Source organism: Psilocybe cubensis, chromosome 10 (assembly GCF_017499595.1).
Source record: "Psilocybe cubensis strain MGC-MH-2018 chromosome 10, whole genome shotgun sequence".
Lineage (NCBI taxonomy): Eukaryota > Fungi > Basidiomycota > Agaricomycetes > Agaricales > Agrocybaceae > Psilocybe > Psilocybe cubensis.
Genome location: NC_063008.1, coordinates 907,373 through 922,917, shown reverse-complemented (window position 1 = coordinate 922,917; position 15,545 = coordinate 907,373). Strand labels below are relative to the sequence as shown.

The following is a 15,545-nucleotide window of genomic DNA, read 5'->3' as shown; positions in this document are numbered from 1 at the left end:
CCCAGACTTGGAAGGAAGGAAGGAAACAGCACAGAAATACATACGTACACGGCACCGCCGCACCCAAGCCTGGCAGCAGCAACGAGGACTCTCTTGCTCTGTTTGGACTCTCTCTTTTTTGCTCTTTCTTCTCTTCATTCCTATCAGAAACATCTTTCATTCATACTCTTTTCATATCGGATCTTGTCTTGTTCTGTCTTGTGCTTACAACCGACTGGCCTCACACTCCAAACACAGGCGCAGGGATTATCTCATTTCCCCGTGTAGGCTCTCCCCGAGCGAGCAAGCAAAGGAACAAACAAGGCGGGCTGTAATTGTGGGAGAAGAAGAAGAAGAAGGCGCGATTTATGGCGGCGAGTTATAATTCAAGCACGGTGAGACCGCATGCGGGAAACGGACAGTCGTCGCCTGGGCCCCCTGCACCGGGCCTGCCGTCGACGTCGACGTTCTCGTTCAAGGCCCCGTTCCCTGTGTCCCCTGTGTCGGCGGCCAATGTGACGGCGCTGAAGCACCGCCGGGTGTCGCTGGCCTCGCCCTCGTCGCCTCGTATTGTCAAGCCATGGAGCTTCAGAGACGAAATGGGGTTACAGCCACAGGCTTCGGAGGATGCGAATGTTACGGCGGCGGCGGGGAAGGCTACGTCAGCTAATACCGCTACGAGTTCGCCGTTGGCAGGATCACCTTCAGAGACGACGACGCCGCCCACCGACGGGCTGCCGGAGAAGAAGGGCAAGATGCGGAAGATTGACCCGACGCAGAACAGCGACGACTCGGCTTTGGTTCTGGAGAAGAAACCTAGGAAGAAATGGTCTTCGGAGGAGACGCAGATGCTGGTTGACGGGTGCAATAAGGTGAGTTCATGTTATATGCTTCCTCCCTTGTGTTCGTATTCAACGGAATCCAAGCATGGCGTTGGAAACTGGAAAACTATTCTACAAGACCCTGAATTCACATTTCATGATCGCTCAGCCGTGGATCTTAAAGACAGGCACGCTTTATTTTTTAATGACTATCATATGACGCTTACAATGTATTGGGGCTGTAGATTCCGGACCTACTTCCCTGATGCATACAAGAAACACTACCCGAATGCACGCACTCACCTTTCCAGCAAGATTCGTTCGACCTTTGCGGATGGAACCTCCCTCTTCGAGAAAACACGCAGTAAGCGGAGGAGGCCATTCACAGAGGCGGAGGACCGCGCACTGAAGGCAGGCTATGAGAAACACGGCACGACGTGGGCGACGATTGTCAAAGACCCGATCTTCCAGGAGCAGAACCGCCGCTCGACAGATCTGCGTGACCGGTTCCGCAATGCTTTCCCGATGCTCTATCAGGCGGCGGGGTACAAACCGCGCACGGCGGCGGCGAGCAAGAAGCGGGATAAGGATAACCTGGATGGTGCGCCGCAGGTTATGAGGGCGGCGGATGATCAGCTAGCGACTGCTGGACCGGTGAGGAGTCGGCGGAGGGCGCATACGAGTCAGGGGCTCCTGAGAGGCGGTACGAAGAGTGTCCCACAGAGCACGGCGTGTTCGGAGGATGAGGACAGTTCGGGAGGAGAGGAGGAGAGCGAGAGCTCGCGAAGGGTGTTCAAGACTCCACCGTTGCCAGTGTTTGTGGATGGGAATCATGATTTTAGGGCGGGGTCGAAGATGAAAAGACCCGTGAAGGGTACTACGTCTGTCAGTGCGCCGGTGATTTCGACTTCGGGGTCTGCTTCTTCAAATACAACTGCCCCATCAACTACTACGTCGGCTCCTGTTTCCCAACCGACGGAATACAATGATGGACCTGAGGATGAGGACATGGATCTTGTGCTCGTCGATACGGACCCACTGAACATCCCCGACTTCCTCCCGAATCATACACATTCCGACATGGAGACCTGGTCGTCTGGACTCAACACTCCAACACATTCGTCTACAGCTGCATGGTCGACAGCTGCTGCGTCACCGACTTCTAGCCACGTCTCAGACTTTTTCTTGACCGGCAATGCCACGAGCAACAGTGCATCAAGTGCCTCGTCACCTTTCATCCATAGACGTACTGACATTCCCGGCTCGCACAACATGGGCAACATGATCGGGAAAAGCGCTTGGGGCACCAACGACTGGTTCTCGCCTAATCCGCGGCTGGACAGCGGAAACGGCGGGAACGCAAGCAGCAGCGCCTCGTCATCGTCGTACATCGACGCCTCGAGCTTCTCGCCCGCCTCGCCGTTCTCCTTCCACCCGCATCTGAACCACGACGTGCTCGACCGGTACGACCTCTTCCCACCGTACATGCCCGACAGCAACTCGTCGGAGGTGGGGCACGGCGACACGCACACGACGTTTTCGGGCGAGTTTGGGCTCGGGCTGGGCCTGGGCGGTGCGAGCGGCACGTCGAAGGGGTACCATTCGCAGATTGCGGGCGACCTCATCTCGGGCGGCGCGCGTATGCACCAGCAGCCGTCGTCGTTCGCCGCCGCGTTTCTCCCGCTGTCGCTCTCGTCCGGGGCAGCGTATGGGGGTGCCGGGGCTGGTTTTGGGGGTGCGGGACAGAATGGGGAGATTTCGGGGTTGGGGCTGGAGGGTATTCATCCGATGCAGTTGCATGGACATGGACATGGGCACGGGCATTCGCACTCGACGAGTTTGGCGGCGATTGATGAGCTTGGGCTGACGGGTATTTCGTTGAACGACCGTGTGGATTCGAGCTCCGGTGCGTCGACTGCGTCTGGAAATGGGGGCGATGCGATGGATGATGGGAGGCGAGATGGGGTCGGAGGTGCAGGGACTGGGAATAACGATGACGAGCAGGACGCTGTTATGATGGAGATGGCGTTTGGGATCCCGCATTCACCGGAAAAGGCACAACTTCAGCAGCAGCAGCAGATGAGAAGTCTCCAGGAAGAGGAGGAAGCTAATTCGGTTGATTTGGACAACTCGCTCAGCTCGGATTCGTTTGGGTTGGATGATCTTGTGGATATGAATGAGCTCCATGCAACACCGCCAGCTACACCCGTGTTGACGCAGCCGCGGCCGATGAGGCGGGCCTCTGGGACGATGATGCACAGTTTCGATAGCCCACTTACAGGAGGCGGTGGTGGTGGTGGTGGACATCACGCAAGATCCATCTCCGTCCCACCCTCTGAGGCGCGAAACGTGTTCCTCGGCGGCGGAATACCGATGTCGATGGATGATGTCGGCCTGCACAGTATGCACGCCCCCGTTGATCTGCAGCAACAACAGTTGGCCGAGTCTGCACGGACACTGCACGCGTTTTTCAACCCGCATCTGTCGTCTCCTGTCAGTGGCAACGGCCATGGGCATGGACTTATCGCGCAACAGAGGCATAAGGCGTCGGAGCCGATGAGGTTGGCTAATAGCACTGGTTCGATGCAGCCGCCCATGTCGCCGGTTCTGCGTCAGCAGCAAAATGGTAGTGTTCAGCAGCAGATTCAACAACAACAACAACAGCAGCAGCAGCAGCAGCAACATCATCAGCAACAGCAACAACATCATCAACAACAGCAACAGCAACAACAGGCTACGGGTTCTGTGTATACGAACAACCTCCTTTCGCCATCGTCCCCGTCAATTCTTTCTCCATCATCAAATTCCGCATCCGCCGCCGCTGCTCATCAAGGACATGGCATTGGCATTGGCCACTCCGTCCATATGAATATGAACGAACAGAACCTCAATAACGAAATATGGCGGAATGTCTTCCCATATAACTTATCATTCCTAGATCTGCACACGGATTACACGCATGCCCCGGGCCATCATCATTCTCAGTACGGTGCGCTGAACAACCACCATGGCTTAGGCGGTGGGCTGGATGTGACGCTAGAGGATTACTCAGAGGCAAGGCAGGGTCTAGCATTAGATCTGGCTCAAACGGCTGTGTCGTCCTCGTCGTCTCTGTTCGGTGCTAACGGTGCCGGCTTTGGAAGCTTCAATATGAACCTGGGCGCGTCGCTGAGAGGGTTCAACCCCTCCCCTGTGGGAACGATCAGGCAGCGCGGTATGGGTAGGGAGAAAACGCCGATCCCTGCACGGTTCGTGGCGCCTTCTCAGACGGTGTCGACTGTAAACGGGGAGCTCAGCGAGTTGGGGATCGTAGGTGCGACTGTTGATGGGCACGGTGGTGCCGAGGATGGTGGAAGGGGTTCGAACAAGGACGGGACTATTAGGAGTCGTAAGCAACCACAGCGCTCGGGAAATGGGACTCTTGGGAGATCAATGAGCCATCATAGGGGCCAGAGCCAGAGCGCTGTCTGTCCACAGGACCTCATGCTTCGCAGCGACAATAAGAGAAAGAGGGCGAGTTGGGATGGAGGTATAGCTTGAACGTTTTAAAAAATTTTAACTTCCTTCGTCATTTCTATGTTTTCTTTTTATTCCGTTGATCGTTTTTCGTCTCTTTTCGATGTTTTCTTCTTATTCTTTAAGATCGTTTCACGACTTGTGTCGATCAGGTTATGCTTTTTTTCCCGGTCACTCTATCTCTATCAAACTATTGTTAGCTTTTTTACAAACTTTTTTTTTTCTTATTTGCTCTATCCGTAATACCCCTCATCCTCCTACTTTATGATCTCGTATCTCTCTATTTTCTGAACCTTTTAAGCTCTTTATTTCTAACTCTCGGATTTTTTGATCACATTTGTGATCTCCCACTGCGTCTATACATTCTTCTCTGTAACCACTCGATTTTCCAATACCCATTATTTTGTCTCTTAAGCGTTATTTCTCCGATTCGACAATGTACTCTTGAATTTCGTCAATCATGGTTAAAACGTCTAATGGTATTGTACAATGCCCCTTAATCCCGAAGTAAAACTGAAATAATTTCTATCTGACATGGCAAATAATCTTCCAAGTCCTTTGTAGATTTTACATGGCGGCTTTGCCCCGAGGTTCGTATGGGATCAATAGAGCCAGAGATCCAGAGAAGATGATCAAAGCTCCTGCGATGTACACAGGGACGGATGTTGTAATATCGGCGTACAATGCAATGATGGGTGCCTGGTATGAAAGATTTGAAGTGTGTTTAGAATTTGTCGAGCTTGTTCTAGAAAACTATCACGTACGATGAGCCCGAACACTCTGGTCGCTGCTGCTGTCAAACCGTTGCCTGTGCCTCGATCTTTGCCAGGGAAGATCTCGGGGGAGATGGCATACAGAATACCGTACATAACCTGTCAGTTTCAAGACGGCAAGGGGGGAATATTTAAGCTTCGTGGGATACGGTAAAGTGTGGATGGGACTTACGTTGCTGAAGAATGAGTAACCACAGTTCCACCCCAAAAGTGCGTTCGAGGTTCGTGCAGTGGTGGTGGCGAAGAGGAAGGCACCAGTAAGAGCTTATGAGGAGTTATTTAATCTTCATGGATACATGGATGGGGTAGTGGATTGTGAGTTACCTGCGGATACGGCCAAGGCACCTCGTCGTCCCAGTTGGGGGATCTCGACGAGCCATGTGGCGAAGAACGCAGCGGGGATACCTACGACACTCAAAATGAAGGACTATGCATAATTGATACAATTATCCGTAAGTAAATATTCGCCTGGCACTCATTCAGGGAGCACGTACGTTGCGATAAGTGATGTTGAGGGTTGCATCGTCGAAATGTGCCCCTTTGCTGTTCAATCTGTCATTTATTCAGTTAGTAAGTAACCATACACCCAGAGGATTTCAAGAAGAGTGAGTACTTACAGGAAAGATAGGAAATTGTTGTACAAAGTCGAAGCAAGGCCAATTATACCTGCAAATGCATTAGTCAAAGCTGGTTATAGAACATCAAATATCAAAGAACACCAGACGCACCCCATACGGATATCAACAGAGATGTAGAATAAGCAATTTTCCTCGTCCGGAATAGAGATTTGATATGTCCCAGAGTAAAGTCGGAAGTGCGGGTCAACGACAACTTTTTACCTTCAGCCTTCGTTTCCTGTTGTTTGTCGGAGAACTCCCCGCCACCGACAGCCGCAAGTTGGTCGACGGTCAATGTGCTCGTTGTGCCGTTATACGCAGCTATCTTGTGTATGATCATCACTGCCTCCGCATCACGTCCTTTGCCGATGAGGTACCGTGGACTTTCAGCGAGCTCGAAGACGAAAAAACGGATGGCCCAGAGGAGGAGGGTGAGCCCACCGAGGGTGAAAAGCAAATAGCGCCAGCCCATGTTGGCTGAACGGGTACATGGTGGAGATGTCGGCGTTGCCACGGGGCAAGAAAAGTTTGCTATGAGTGGCCAGGCGAGCTAGGAGAGAAAAGGCTATGGGTGCAATATATTAGAGAATACGAGGTTAGATCTTACAAGGTTGACGACGAGTTGTCCGAGGCACCAGAATATGGACATGAATGTGAGGAGGAATTGGCGGGATGCAGGAACGAAGTCTGGTTCGACAAAGGTTAACGAAGTCGTCATTTTTTACCGTGATTACCGTAGGGTTGCGAATTACTGACCTAAAAAGACCGCTGAATCTATAGGTAGATTACCTGTAAGTCAAATTTGCGATATTGGGCTTGATGTGAATATGTGAGGTGCGATACAAAAATTTACCTCCAACTCCTACGCCCATGACGGCGAGCAAAGACGCCAAGGTGATAAAATTCGACGCGCCTCCTGCGGCTAGACCGAATACACCAGCAAGAAACAATGTAATGTTGAAGCACCATCTGTAGATATGGAAAAATACGTGGCATGCAAGTGAAATTGTCCGAGAGAGACGTGTCATTTCCGGGTCTGGAAGATGGATAGAGCGAGCACGAACCGTCTTCCCCAAACGTCGCAACCTAGGCCCCAGAATACAGCCCCCACAAGAAGGCCTGCGTTTACCGCAAGACTGAGGAATGGGGGATTGAATCCGAACTCGTCGACTACGGGTGTCAAGATCAGGCCTGTTATTAGCTATAAAAATTGTGTTGAGATAGGCATGAAAATAAAGATCGTGTGAGTCACTGTGTAAATAGTCGGATTGAGGTCGGACGACATACCGGCCATACGCTATCGCTGTTGCACGAAACAACGATTGTCAATTGAGTCCATGTTTGCAAGGGTATGTTAGGTGAATTCTTACGCAAACCATCCGAAGCCCGATACGAGGAATAGCATGTACTTGAAGACAAGGATGAGAATTAGCTTTCAAACGTCCTCAACATTTGATTCAAACCTGAACGCACCTGATATTTGCCCATCCCAATCTCTTCAATTGCCCGGTTCAGAATCAACGTTTTGGCGTAATACACTGGCTCCAAAGCGTCGTCTTGGTACAAATTCTCAGTAGAGCTGTACGTCGTATGTGAATCTTTTTCTGCCATATCGATTGGGGATTTTTCATCATGGATGTCGTCAGAGGCGTTACCCCTTGTCTTGGAGGTTGTATCGTCGAGGGTCGTCATGTCAGGTCAGTGAAAGGGTGGGCTTCTAGAGAGGGGCAAAGCGGAACTGGAAGGGTGATTAGATGTTATATACCCCACCAGCTCCTCGTGAACGAAAATAGGCACATTGGATTTTACATACGGATTCTGGAATCTTCATTTGGGTTAGGCGAGGCGTGGATTGGTGCATCCGGATTGGCTTCTATCTTGGCCCATCCCCTCACGTCGGATCAGGAACTTTCGCACCGTTTGTCAGAAAAGTGACTGGGTGAATCGAAGCGGTCATGGCATGTAGGTAATGGCCTAGTAACGACCAATAAGCAGCCGCTATGTCTTGGGCGGTGTGTAAGCTTTGCAACGTGACTGAACTTTTGAGAGCGAAGTTTGCAGAACATGAAGGCACATTGAAAGGGGTATAAAAGCTCTCCGGACAATTTTTTTCACCGGTATTGTGTAGGGATTTGTATCGCCCGGGATTTCATTCAGTATGAGCTCTCTAACTGCAAGTATCCTTCTGAGCTTGGATTCAACCGCGTGATGAAACATAGGAGCAGGAAGAGTATAATGATAAATAGGCCGAGAAACGGCGATATTTTACATTGGAGTATGTAAAGCCTCCCGATCTTATTTTGTGACTACAGTGGAAGTTGCAGTTACAGCTTTTTGTTCCCTTTCGCGCTTCTCCCGTCTGCGTTTGACGTCCCAGTTGTAAAGGCGCGCGGTATTGACTTCCATGATCGTGAGTTGCTCTCGTAGAAATTCGAGGTCTTCGATTGTGTTGTCCAGACTTGTCTGTGCAGCGTCTAGTTTGGACTTTAATAGAGTGATGGCTGCTGGAATTTTGTAGGACAGCATGACGTTGGCCTAAAAGTTTATTTGATATGAGATCGAAATGCGCAATGTGCTGTGGAAAAGCGACGCACCCCAAGCCATAGATATACAGTATCTGTATCTTCGAGCTCAGCTTCAGCGTATAACGTGTCGTTCAGCTCGAATGTCGTGGTAAGAGGTTTCGTAGCATCTCCCTCTTCTTCATCATCAAGATCGTCTAGGTCGTCCTCGTCGTCTTTGGCTTTACTTTTGCCCTCCTGGAACGATAGTTGATCGTCATCAACAATCAATATCACGAATTAAAATATATACATACTCTTCGTTCTTGGAGATATTCAACCATGTCCAACGTCTTGCGAATATCCGGGATTTTCTGCTCAAGGCTCGCGCGTCGCTGGGTTAGGCTGGAGTCCATGAATCGGTACTTGCTGAGCTTCCAGAAGGAAATCATGTTTCATTGAGGTGATAAAGTAACATAGTTCGAGAAAACGCGTACGCCAGTGCATCTTGGAAGACTTTCATTGTTGACTCGATGCTGGCGTCAGGACTGCCTATGTATTCTTCGACATCTGCCTGTTTTGTAGGTTTTTTAATCAGAAGTTACAAACATGGGTTATAGATTGAACATCCTCACAATAAAGGGCGCTTTTGGAATTCCTCTAGGATTTTTCTCGTCGGAGAACACTGTTTTAGGTTTCGCGGTAGCCATTGAACTCGCCGAGACTGAGGTGGTGTGCAGCTGATTCAGGACGATTGATAGCACGCGCGTGGGCAGACGGCGATACCCGATCGGAGTCTAAAATAGGGTCAAGCGTATAAATTCCGTGCATTTTTTCTTCTGAACAAATCTTCCAGGTCCGTATTTTGCTGTTCCCCTCCTGTTTGGTTATTTCCGTAAGCTAATCGCCATTAAAGACGTCTGTTTCGATGTCTCGCCTCATTATCAAAAATTTGCCGGTGTATGTGACGCCAGCGAGACTCCGGGAGCACTTTGAGCAGAAGGGAGGCCCAGGCGGGACCCTCACCGATGTAAAAGTCTCGTCAAAGTCAGATGGCACGTCAAGACGTTTTGGATTCGTTGGATTCAAGTCGGAGGCAGAAGCACAGAAGGCGCAGAAATGGTTCGACAGGACGTTTATTGATTCAACGAGAATTAATGTTAGCTTTTCTGAGGTGCGCCTTTTACTCTTTCTATGTTTTCTAGTTACTCAATATCCAACAGGGTGCAGCAGATGCTCCTAGACCCCGGAAACGACAGCGCCTGGACCCCTCAACATCACACTCTGATTCCACTACTCCATCGTCAGTCACAAAAGACCAGAAGTCACCTATGAAGAGCGACAAGAACCGTGAGGAATTCATGAAACTCATGGAGAAGAAGAAAGGGCCTGCATGGGCGAATGAAGCCGCTACTCCTGTCCCGATTATGCCAGCTGAGCCTACGCCTTCAGTTGTACCTGCCCCCGAAGATACCGAGGCTCAAGGTGCCATTTCAGATGTAGAGTGGATGCGCCAGAGAATGTCTGCTGCTGTCGTCGACGAAGTTGTTGAGGAGAGAGTCTTTGAACAAGACGAAGAGGATGGGGGAAAGCCTGTCAATGCAACCGAATCTCAAAAGGTAAGTGTTCGCATGAGTTGTTTCTCTGTCAAGGTTTTTGTCTAATTTTATTTCCATTTCGAAGCAGGGCACTCAACCTGCGACCGCCGATGCTTCTAAACCCGTTGACCCAACTAAAGAAACTATTCTCCAGACAGCGCGACTTTTTGTCCGTAACTTGGCATTTTCATGTACTGACGAAGAGCTTAGAGAGCTATTCGAACCCTTTGGACAAATATCTCAGGTGAGACTCGGTTTCTTTCTGTTCGTCCTCCTTTTGCGTACGCAATTTCGACAAGATGACACATAAATAGGGACATCAGACCTTCGGGAATGTTGATCCTTGTGGAATACCGATAGTAGAAATTTATTCTGATCCTTTCCTATTCTCTTCTACTTTTATGCATCGAACTCGCTCGCTAACTCATTATTTTCCTTCTAGGTAAACATTCTTATCCATTCTTTTTGCTTTCCAAGATGCATAAACCAAATAGGGACATCAGACCTTCGGGCATGTTGATCCTTTGGGAAAACCGATAGTAGAAATATTTCTGATTTTTTTTTGATGATTATGATTATTCTTCAACGACATTTCTAATCATATTCTATCTTTCTTTAGATACACACTCCTCGCGACCCAACTACGAAGCAACATAAAGGACTCGCTTATGTCACTTTCGCTAAACCCACTGATGCCCTAGCCGCCTACGAGGCTCTGGACAAGAGATCGTTCCAGGGGCGTCTGCTCCACATCCTTGCAGCTGTTGATAGGAAGGGGAAGCCAGAGGTACAAGAGGGTGAAGGTCATAAAAAGAGTTTAAAGGAAGAGAAGAACCAGAAGAGGAAGGCGATGGCAGGACAGGAGTTTAACTGGAGCATGTTGTACATGAATGTACGTAGCTTTCTAGCCTATACATTATTTGTAACACATTCCAATAAAATTTATTTTCTTCCGTTTCTTTTTTCTCTAGAGCGATGCTGTTGCCTCTTCAATCGCTGCACGAATGAATATCGATAAATCGGAGATCTTGAATCCAGAAAGTGGGGATAATGCCGCTGTAAAGCTGGCTCTCGCCGAGACACATATCATCCAGGAAACGAAGTCGTACCTCGAGTCTCAAGGTGTATTGCTATCTGCATTCAGTTCTAAAGCACGCTCAGATACGACGATCCTGGTCAAGAACATTCCTTACGGGACGTCTGAAGAGCAGATTAGAGAGATGTTTGAGCCTCATGGCGAACTTGCCCGCGTGCTGATTCCTCCTGCTGGGACGATGGCCGTGGTGGACTTTGAGAAACCGGATGAGGCAGCGAAAGCATTCAGGGCGGTTGCGTATAGACGGCTCGGGAACTCGGTGGTGTATCTCGAGAAAGGCCCGCTAGGGATGTTCATAGAGGGATTCGTGCCACCTACCAAAGGCACAGCATCGGCACCTACGACAACAGCTGCACACGCCGTGCGCATTCCGGAACAAGTGGGAGCAGCAGACGATACGGACGATGTGGAAGAACCGTCGATCGCAGGCGGGTCAACGTTGTACGTCAAGAACTTGGCATTCTCCACGACGCAGGAACGGCTCGCAAAGGTGTTTTCACATCTGCCTTCGTTCTCCTTTGCGCGGGTGCAGACAAAGCCGGATCCCAAGCGGCCGGATGGGCGTCTCAGCATGGGATATGGGTTCTTGGGCTTCAAGGATCCCGAGAGCGCCAAGAAGGCTCTTAAGAGTGTACAAGGGTTTGTGCTAGATGGTCATGCGCTGTATGTCTCCTTCGCTGGTAGAGGTGCGGAAGAGGCCGAGGCTGAAAAGAAAGGCAAGGTCGATGCAGGGAAGAGCAGGACGACGAAGATGATTGTGAAGAATGTGCCATTCGAGGCGACGAAGAAGGACATGCGGGATCTGTTTGGGTGCGTTTCTTTTCATTATTATTCATTTTTGCTAGACTCAATTCCTTTTCTAGTGCTCATGGTCATCTCAAATCTGTGCGCCTTCCGAAGAAATTCGACTCGCGCTCACGCGGCTTTGCATTCCTCGAGTTTGTGTCACGGCATGAAGCTGAGAATGCGTACAATACGCTTCGTCATACCCATTTCCTTGGACGACATTTGGTTCTGGAGTGGGCCGAGGAGGCAGAGCAGGACATCGAGGTGCTCAGGAAGAAAGCTAGTGTTGGCTATGGCGGTGGAAAGGCCATGCCTGGACAAAAGCGCAAACTGGATATGGGTAGGAACGACGAGGAGGATGTCGAAGCGTTGGAGTAGTTTTCGACATCGAGGATTTTTTCTTTCTCTGTTTGAAATAAATGTAAGAAAACTGGTAGCGAGCTCAGTCGTTGTTCGAGCAGAACGACTGAGGTATGGCTGCCCAAGTGGGGAAATATTCCCCGTAAACTTATTTAGGTATTTTTCTTACTGCGTGAATTTGTAAAAAAAAAGTTGGAGCACGGAAACATTTTTTGAGTGCGCAGATTGTTTTCTAGCTTAGCCGTAAATATATTTGACCGCGCAGAAACATATTTGACTGCGCAGAAACATATTTTGGACATATTTTGCTAGCGCACATAAATTTCTACTGCCCTCAATTATATTTAATGCATAAACACTATGCGCGTAGATACATTTTATGCCGCAAACAAATCTTTCGATGCGCGGAAAACATTGTTCAACTGCACTATTTCTAGCCTAAAGTGACCAGCCGTTATGCCGAGATTATGTAAAATGATCTAAAATGGCACCTCGGCACAGTGAAACGAATTCAAGCTCCACCTTTTGGATTTTTGAAGAAAATATCGAGGATTCTGTAATGCAATGCTAACCCACATTCATTTAATTACAAATTGATTACTATATATAATATATACTCTTTTGAAATGTATTAATGTTGCTTTAATCAAAGAATGTGAGATAATTGCCTTGAAATCGCCTTGAACGTGAAGTGTCGCTTTCTTGCACAGCCACTGATGCGCAATTGTGACGGCCGTTGCTGATATTTTGCTTTTGTGAACAGTAGTTGTGAATGATATTTTGACTTATTCTCATAGATTTCTATGTAATACATATCTCACCATGCTTTTTTAATACTATTTTCCCATTTCCGACTCTACCAATGCACAGATGCGCTCAAGAATGCACTGATTGATGCCTTTCCCACGGTTGATGGGGTTTTCACACAATGCTAGAGATGTCTGAAATGGTGCACAAGCTGCACTGCTAATGGGGACACCACAAAGCCACTGGAAATGGGCTAATATTACATAGAAAGTACTATAGAAATTGTTATATTGTCCTAATAAATAGAATAGCGGTAGAACTATCGGAGCTTGAACTCGTTTTAGTGTGCCGAGGTGCCATTTTAGATCATTTTACATGATCTCGGCATAACGGCTGGTCACTTTAGGCTAGAAATAGTGCAATTGAACAATGTTTTCCGCGCATCGAAATATTGTTTGGGGCTTAAAATGTTTTTACGCGCATAGGATTTATGCATTAAATATAATTGAGGGCAGTAAAAATTTACGTGCGCTAGCAAAATATGTCCAAAATATGTTTCCGCGCAATCAAATATATTTACGGCTAAGCTAGAAAACAATCTGCGCACTCAAAAAATGTTTCCGCGCTCCAACTTTTTTTTTACAAATTCACGCAGTAAGAAAAATACCTAAATAAGTTTACGGGGAATATTTCCCCACTTGGGCAGCCATACTGAGGTTCGAAGAGAACGAAAGCACACATTTTGTATGCGTGCACTATTACTGTACATCCATAATAAGAACTATGAAACAAGGAGTAAAGCTGCAGTAGAACTGCGGAGAAATAACAATAAATGGCAAGAGCGCCCGAGAATGAACAGAACAAAAGGTAAACTATAAAATTGTGCTGCTTTCTTTGGTTCTTTACAAACAAGTTTGTGGTTCGCTGTTCGCTGTTCAATAATCAATGTTTGCGCCTCAAGGCTCGCGGTTCGCGGTTCGACGTTCAAGCTTCAAGGTTCGGCGAACCTTACAGTTTGCGGACGGGACTTTCTGCTTGCATCAGACCTTGGAAATATGTTTCTAATAAATTATACACCGCTAAATAAACAATGACCTTATTCCCCTTTGTATTCTTGACCCATGAAGAATCCTTTCTTTCAGATGAAGAACATCGCCTGCCGATTTAGGTACAGAAGTACCGAATCACGAGAATTTCTATGAAGATAAATAAGGACACAATAGAAGTAACGAATCATGAGAATTTCTGTGCAGATAAATAGGACACAATCATCGAACTTTCGATATCCTTTCGCAGTCCACTACCACTCTCGACTAAAAACTATGCCCACCAAGCCAAAGCTCACCCCTCTGTGCCATAACCCTGCCTGTATGAGAATTGGTTCAAACGCTGACGGGGAACCACTTCTCAAATGTAGTGGATGTAAAAATGTATTCTACTGCGTACGTGTCCCTATCGTCTATACCCAGCGGCGATCAAAGTGCGAGCTGAATATATTTCCTATAACAGAACCGGGAATGTCAAGCTTCGGCCTGGAAAGATCACAAAAAGCATTGCGGTCCTCGGCCAAATGCCATGTCCAAAAAGGAGGAAAAGGCCCAGCTCAAGGAATCACAATCTCTCCTCGAGTTCTACAAGTTGCACAAGGACACGATAGCGTCCTGCACACTTGGCGCCTTTTGCATTACCCTTGATCGGCCTACCACTCGAAACCTCCGAGAAATGCTCGTCATTCAAGTTGTACCAAACCCGGCGTCCACACGCCCTGAGACGGCTTTTCGAGTAACAGATGCAAAGATCATGTCGCTGGATTCACCAGAAACCATCGAACACTTTGGTCAAAGCCAGTGCGAGCATTTTCGGAAGTACCTGGTAGAGGTTGCAAAGATGAATGAACGGGTAGGCAATATTGGCGGTTTCATGGTAGTCTTGGAGACGAACTCTATCAAATATTATGAGCCCGTCTCCTTCAAACGACCGCCAGTGTTGTTGCCATCTTCGAACCCGGATGACATTCCTCTGCGTTTAACTTGGAGGCAGAGCTTGATACGAACTTTGAACAGCGGTAGAATTGATTTTTGAGTTGGTTTTGTACCTATTTTACAGTTTTTAATGTCCTCCGCTCTAGTAATGCCATGTTCTTTTGACGCTTCTGGCAATTTGGTGATCATGTTGGGTGGTGGGCATGTGTTGCTCGTCGTCGTGAAGACACAGATTCCCGAAACGGGAAATAACAAAAAAATGGAGACGAAAGGGAGAGATTATCGTTTCTTGCAAACCACAAGGTACAAATGGAGTCGTTGAATCGTTCTAAAAAGGTTGCTGTTGTGCGCCTTTATTCTGTTTCTTGACCAACCTGATATATGCATAATGTGGTCTTTCTATGCTCATTGCTCTCAATTCATACCTAGTTCATCCTACGAACGTGGTACGGCAAAATTGATTTTTCGAGGTGGCCACATTCTCCTGTGTTTGACTGCTTTTGCGACGGGAGAAGGAAAGATGTCATAATCAGTTAGTTCGGCAATGCCATGCCTAAGGAAGTGAAGAATTAAAAGGGACTTCAAAATGTATGGACCATACGATGACTTAGAAGACTTACTCCCTCCATATGTGTTCACTCAGGGTAGTACTGCTCCCTGTCTTTCTGCAATGGGGGCAAACCATAGAAGTTAGAGTTTTTCCTTGTCTGCGACCGTTGTCGTCGTCTATGCACCTTCTTGATACAATCTCCTCGTCTCCACTAAGCAA

At 48.1% G+C, this 15,545-nt stretch overlaps 5 protein-coding genes across 5 annotated transcripts; 3 read left to right on the top strand and 2 right to left on the bottom strand.

The window, feature by feature from the left end:
• Positions 1-347: 347 nt before the first annotated feature.
• Positions 348-4,340, top strand: JR316_0010589 (telomere-associated protein 1; the record flags this gene model as incomplete). The annotated part of the gene is made up of 2 exons (XM_047896255.1): positions 348-851; positions 906-4,340. The coding sequence occupies 2 exons, from the start codon at positions 348-350 to the stop codon at positions 4,338-4,340; spliced, it is 3,939 nt and encodes a 1,312-aa protein (XP_047744300.1).
• A 543-nt stretch (positions 4,341-4,883) lies between these two features.
• Positions 4,884-7,398, bottom strand: JR316_0010588 (MFS sugar transporter; the record flags this gene model as incomplete). Its single annotated transcript, XM_047896254.1, has 14 exons — positions 4,884-5,015; positions 5,081-5,188; positions 5,262-5,353; positions 5,414-5,516; positions 5,584-5,641; positions 5,707-5,755; positions 5,818-6,256; positions 6,314-6,393; positions 6,463-6,495; positions 6,560-6,675; positions 6,771-6,907; positions 6,994-7,009; positions 7,083-7,114; positions 7,180-7,398. The coding sequence occupies 14 exons, from the start codon at positions 7,396-7,398 to the stop codon at positions 4,884-4,886; spliced, it is 1,614 nt and encodes a 537-aa protein (XP_047744299.1).
• A 603-nt stretch (positions 7,399-8,001) lies between these two features.
• On the bottom strand, positions 8,002-8,917 carry JR316_0010587 (Prefoldin subunit 3; the record flags this gene model as incomplete). Its single annotated transcript, XM_047896253.1, has 5 exons — positions 8,002-8,241; positions 8,301-8,465; positions 8,525-8,636; positions 8,705-8,781; positions 8,843-8,917. The coding sequence occupies 5 exons, from the start codon at positions 8,915-8,917 to the stop codon at positions 8,002-8,004; spliced, it is 669 nt and encodes a 222-aa protein (XP_047744298.1).
• A 218-nt stretch (positions 8,918-9,135) lies between these two features.
• JR316_0010586 (Multiple RNA-binding domain-containing protein 1) lies at positions 9,136-12,065 on the top strand (the record flags this gene model as incomplete). Its single annotated transcript, XM_047896252.1, has 6 exons — positions 9,136-9,381; positions 9,431-9,826; positions 9,891-10,049; positions 10,425-10,697; positions 10,777-11,711; positions 11,765-12,065. 6 exons carry the CDS (start codon positions 9,136-9,138, stop codon positions 12,063-12,065), a joined length of 2,310 nt encoding a protein of 769 aa, XP_047744297.1.
• A 2,304-nt stretch (positions 12,066-14,369) lies between these two features.
• Positions 14,370-15,305, top strand: JR316_0010585 (uncharacterized protein; the record flags this gene model as incomplete). Its single annotated transcript, XM_047896251.1, has 3 exons — positions 14,370-14,859; positions 14,923-15,079; positions 15,206-15,305. The coding sequence occupies 3 exons, from the start codon at positions 14,370-14,372 to the stop codon at positions 15,303-15,305; spliced, it is 747 nt and encodes a 248-aa protein (XP_047744296.1).
• Positions 15,306-15,545: the final 240 nt, after the last annotated feature.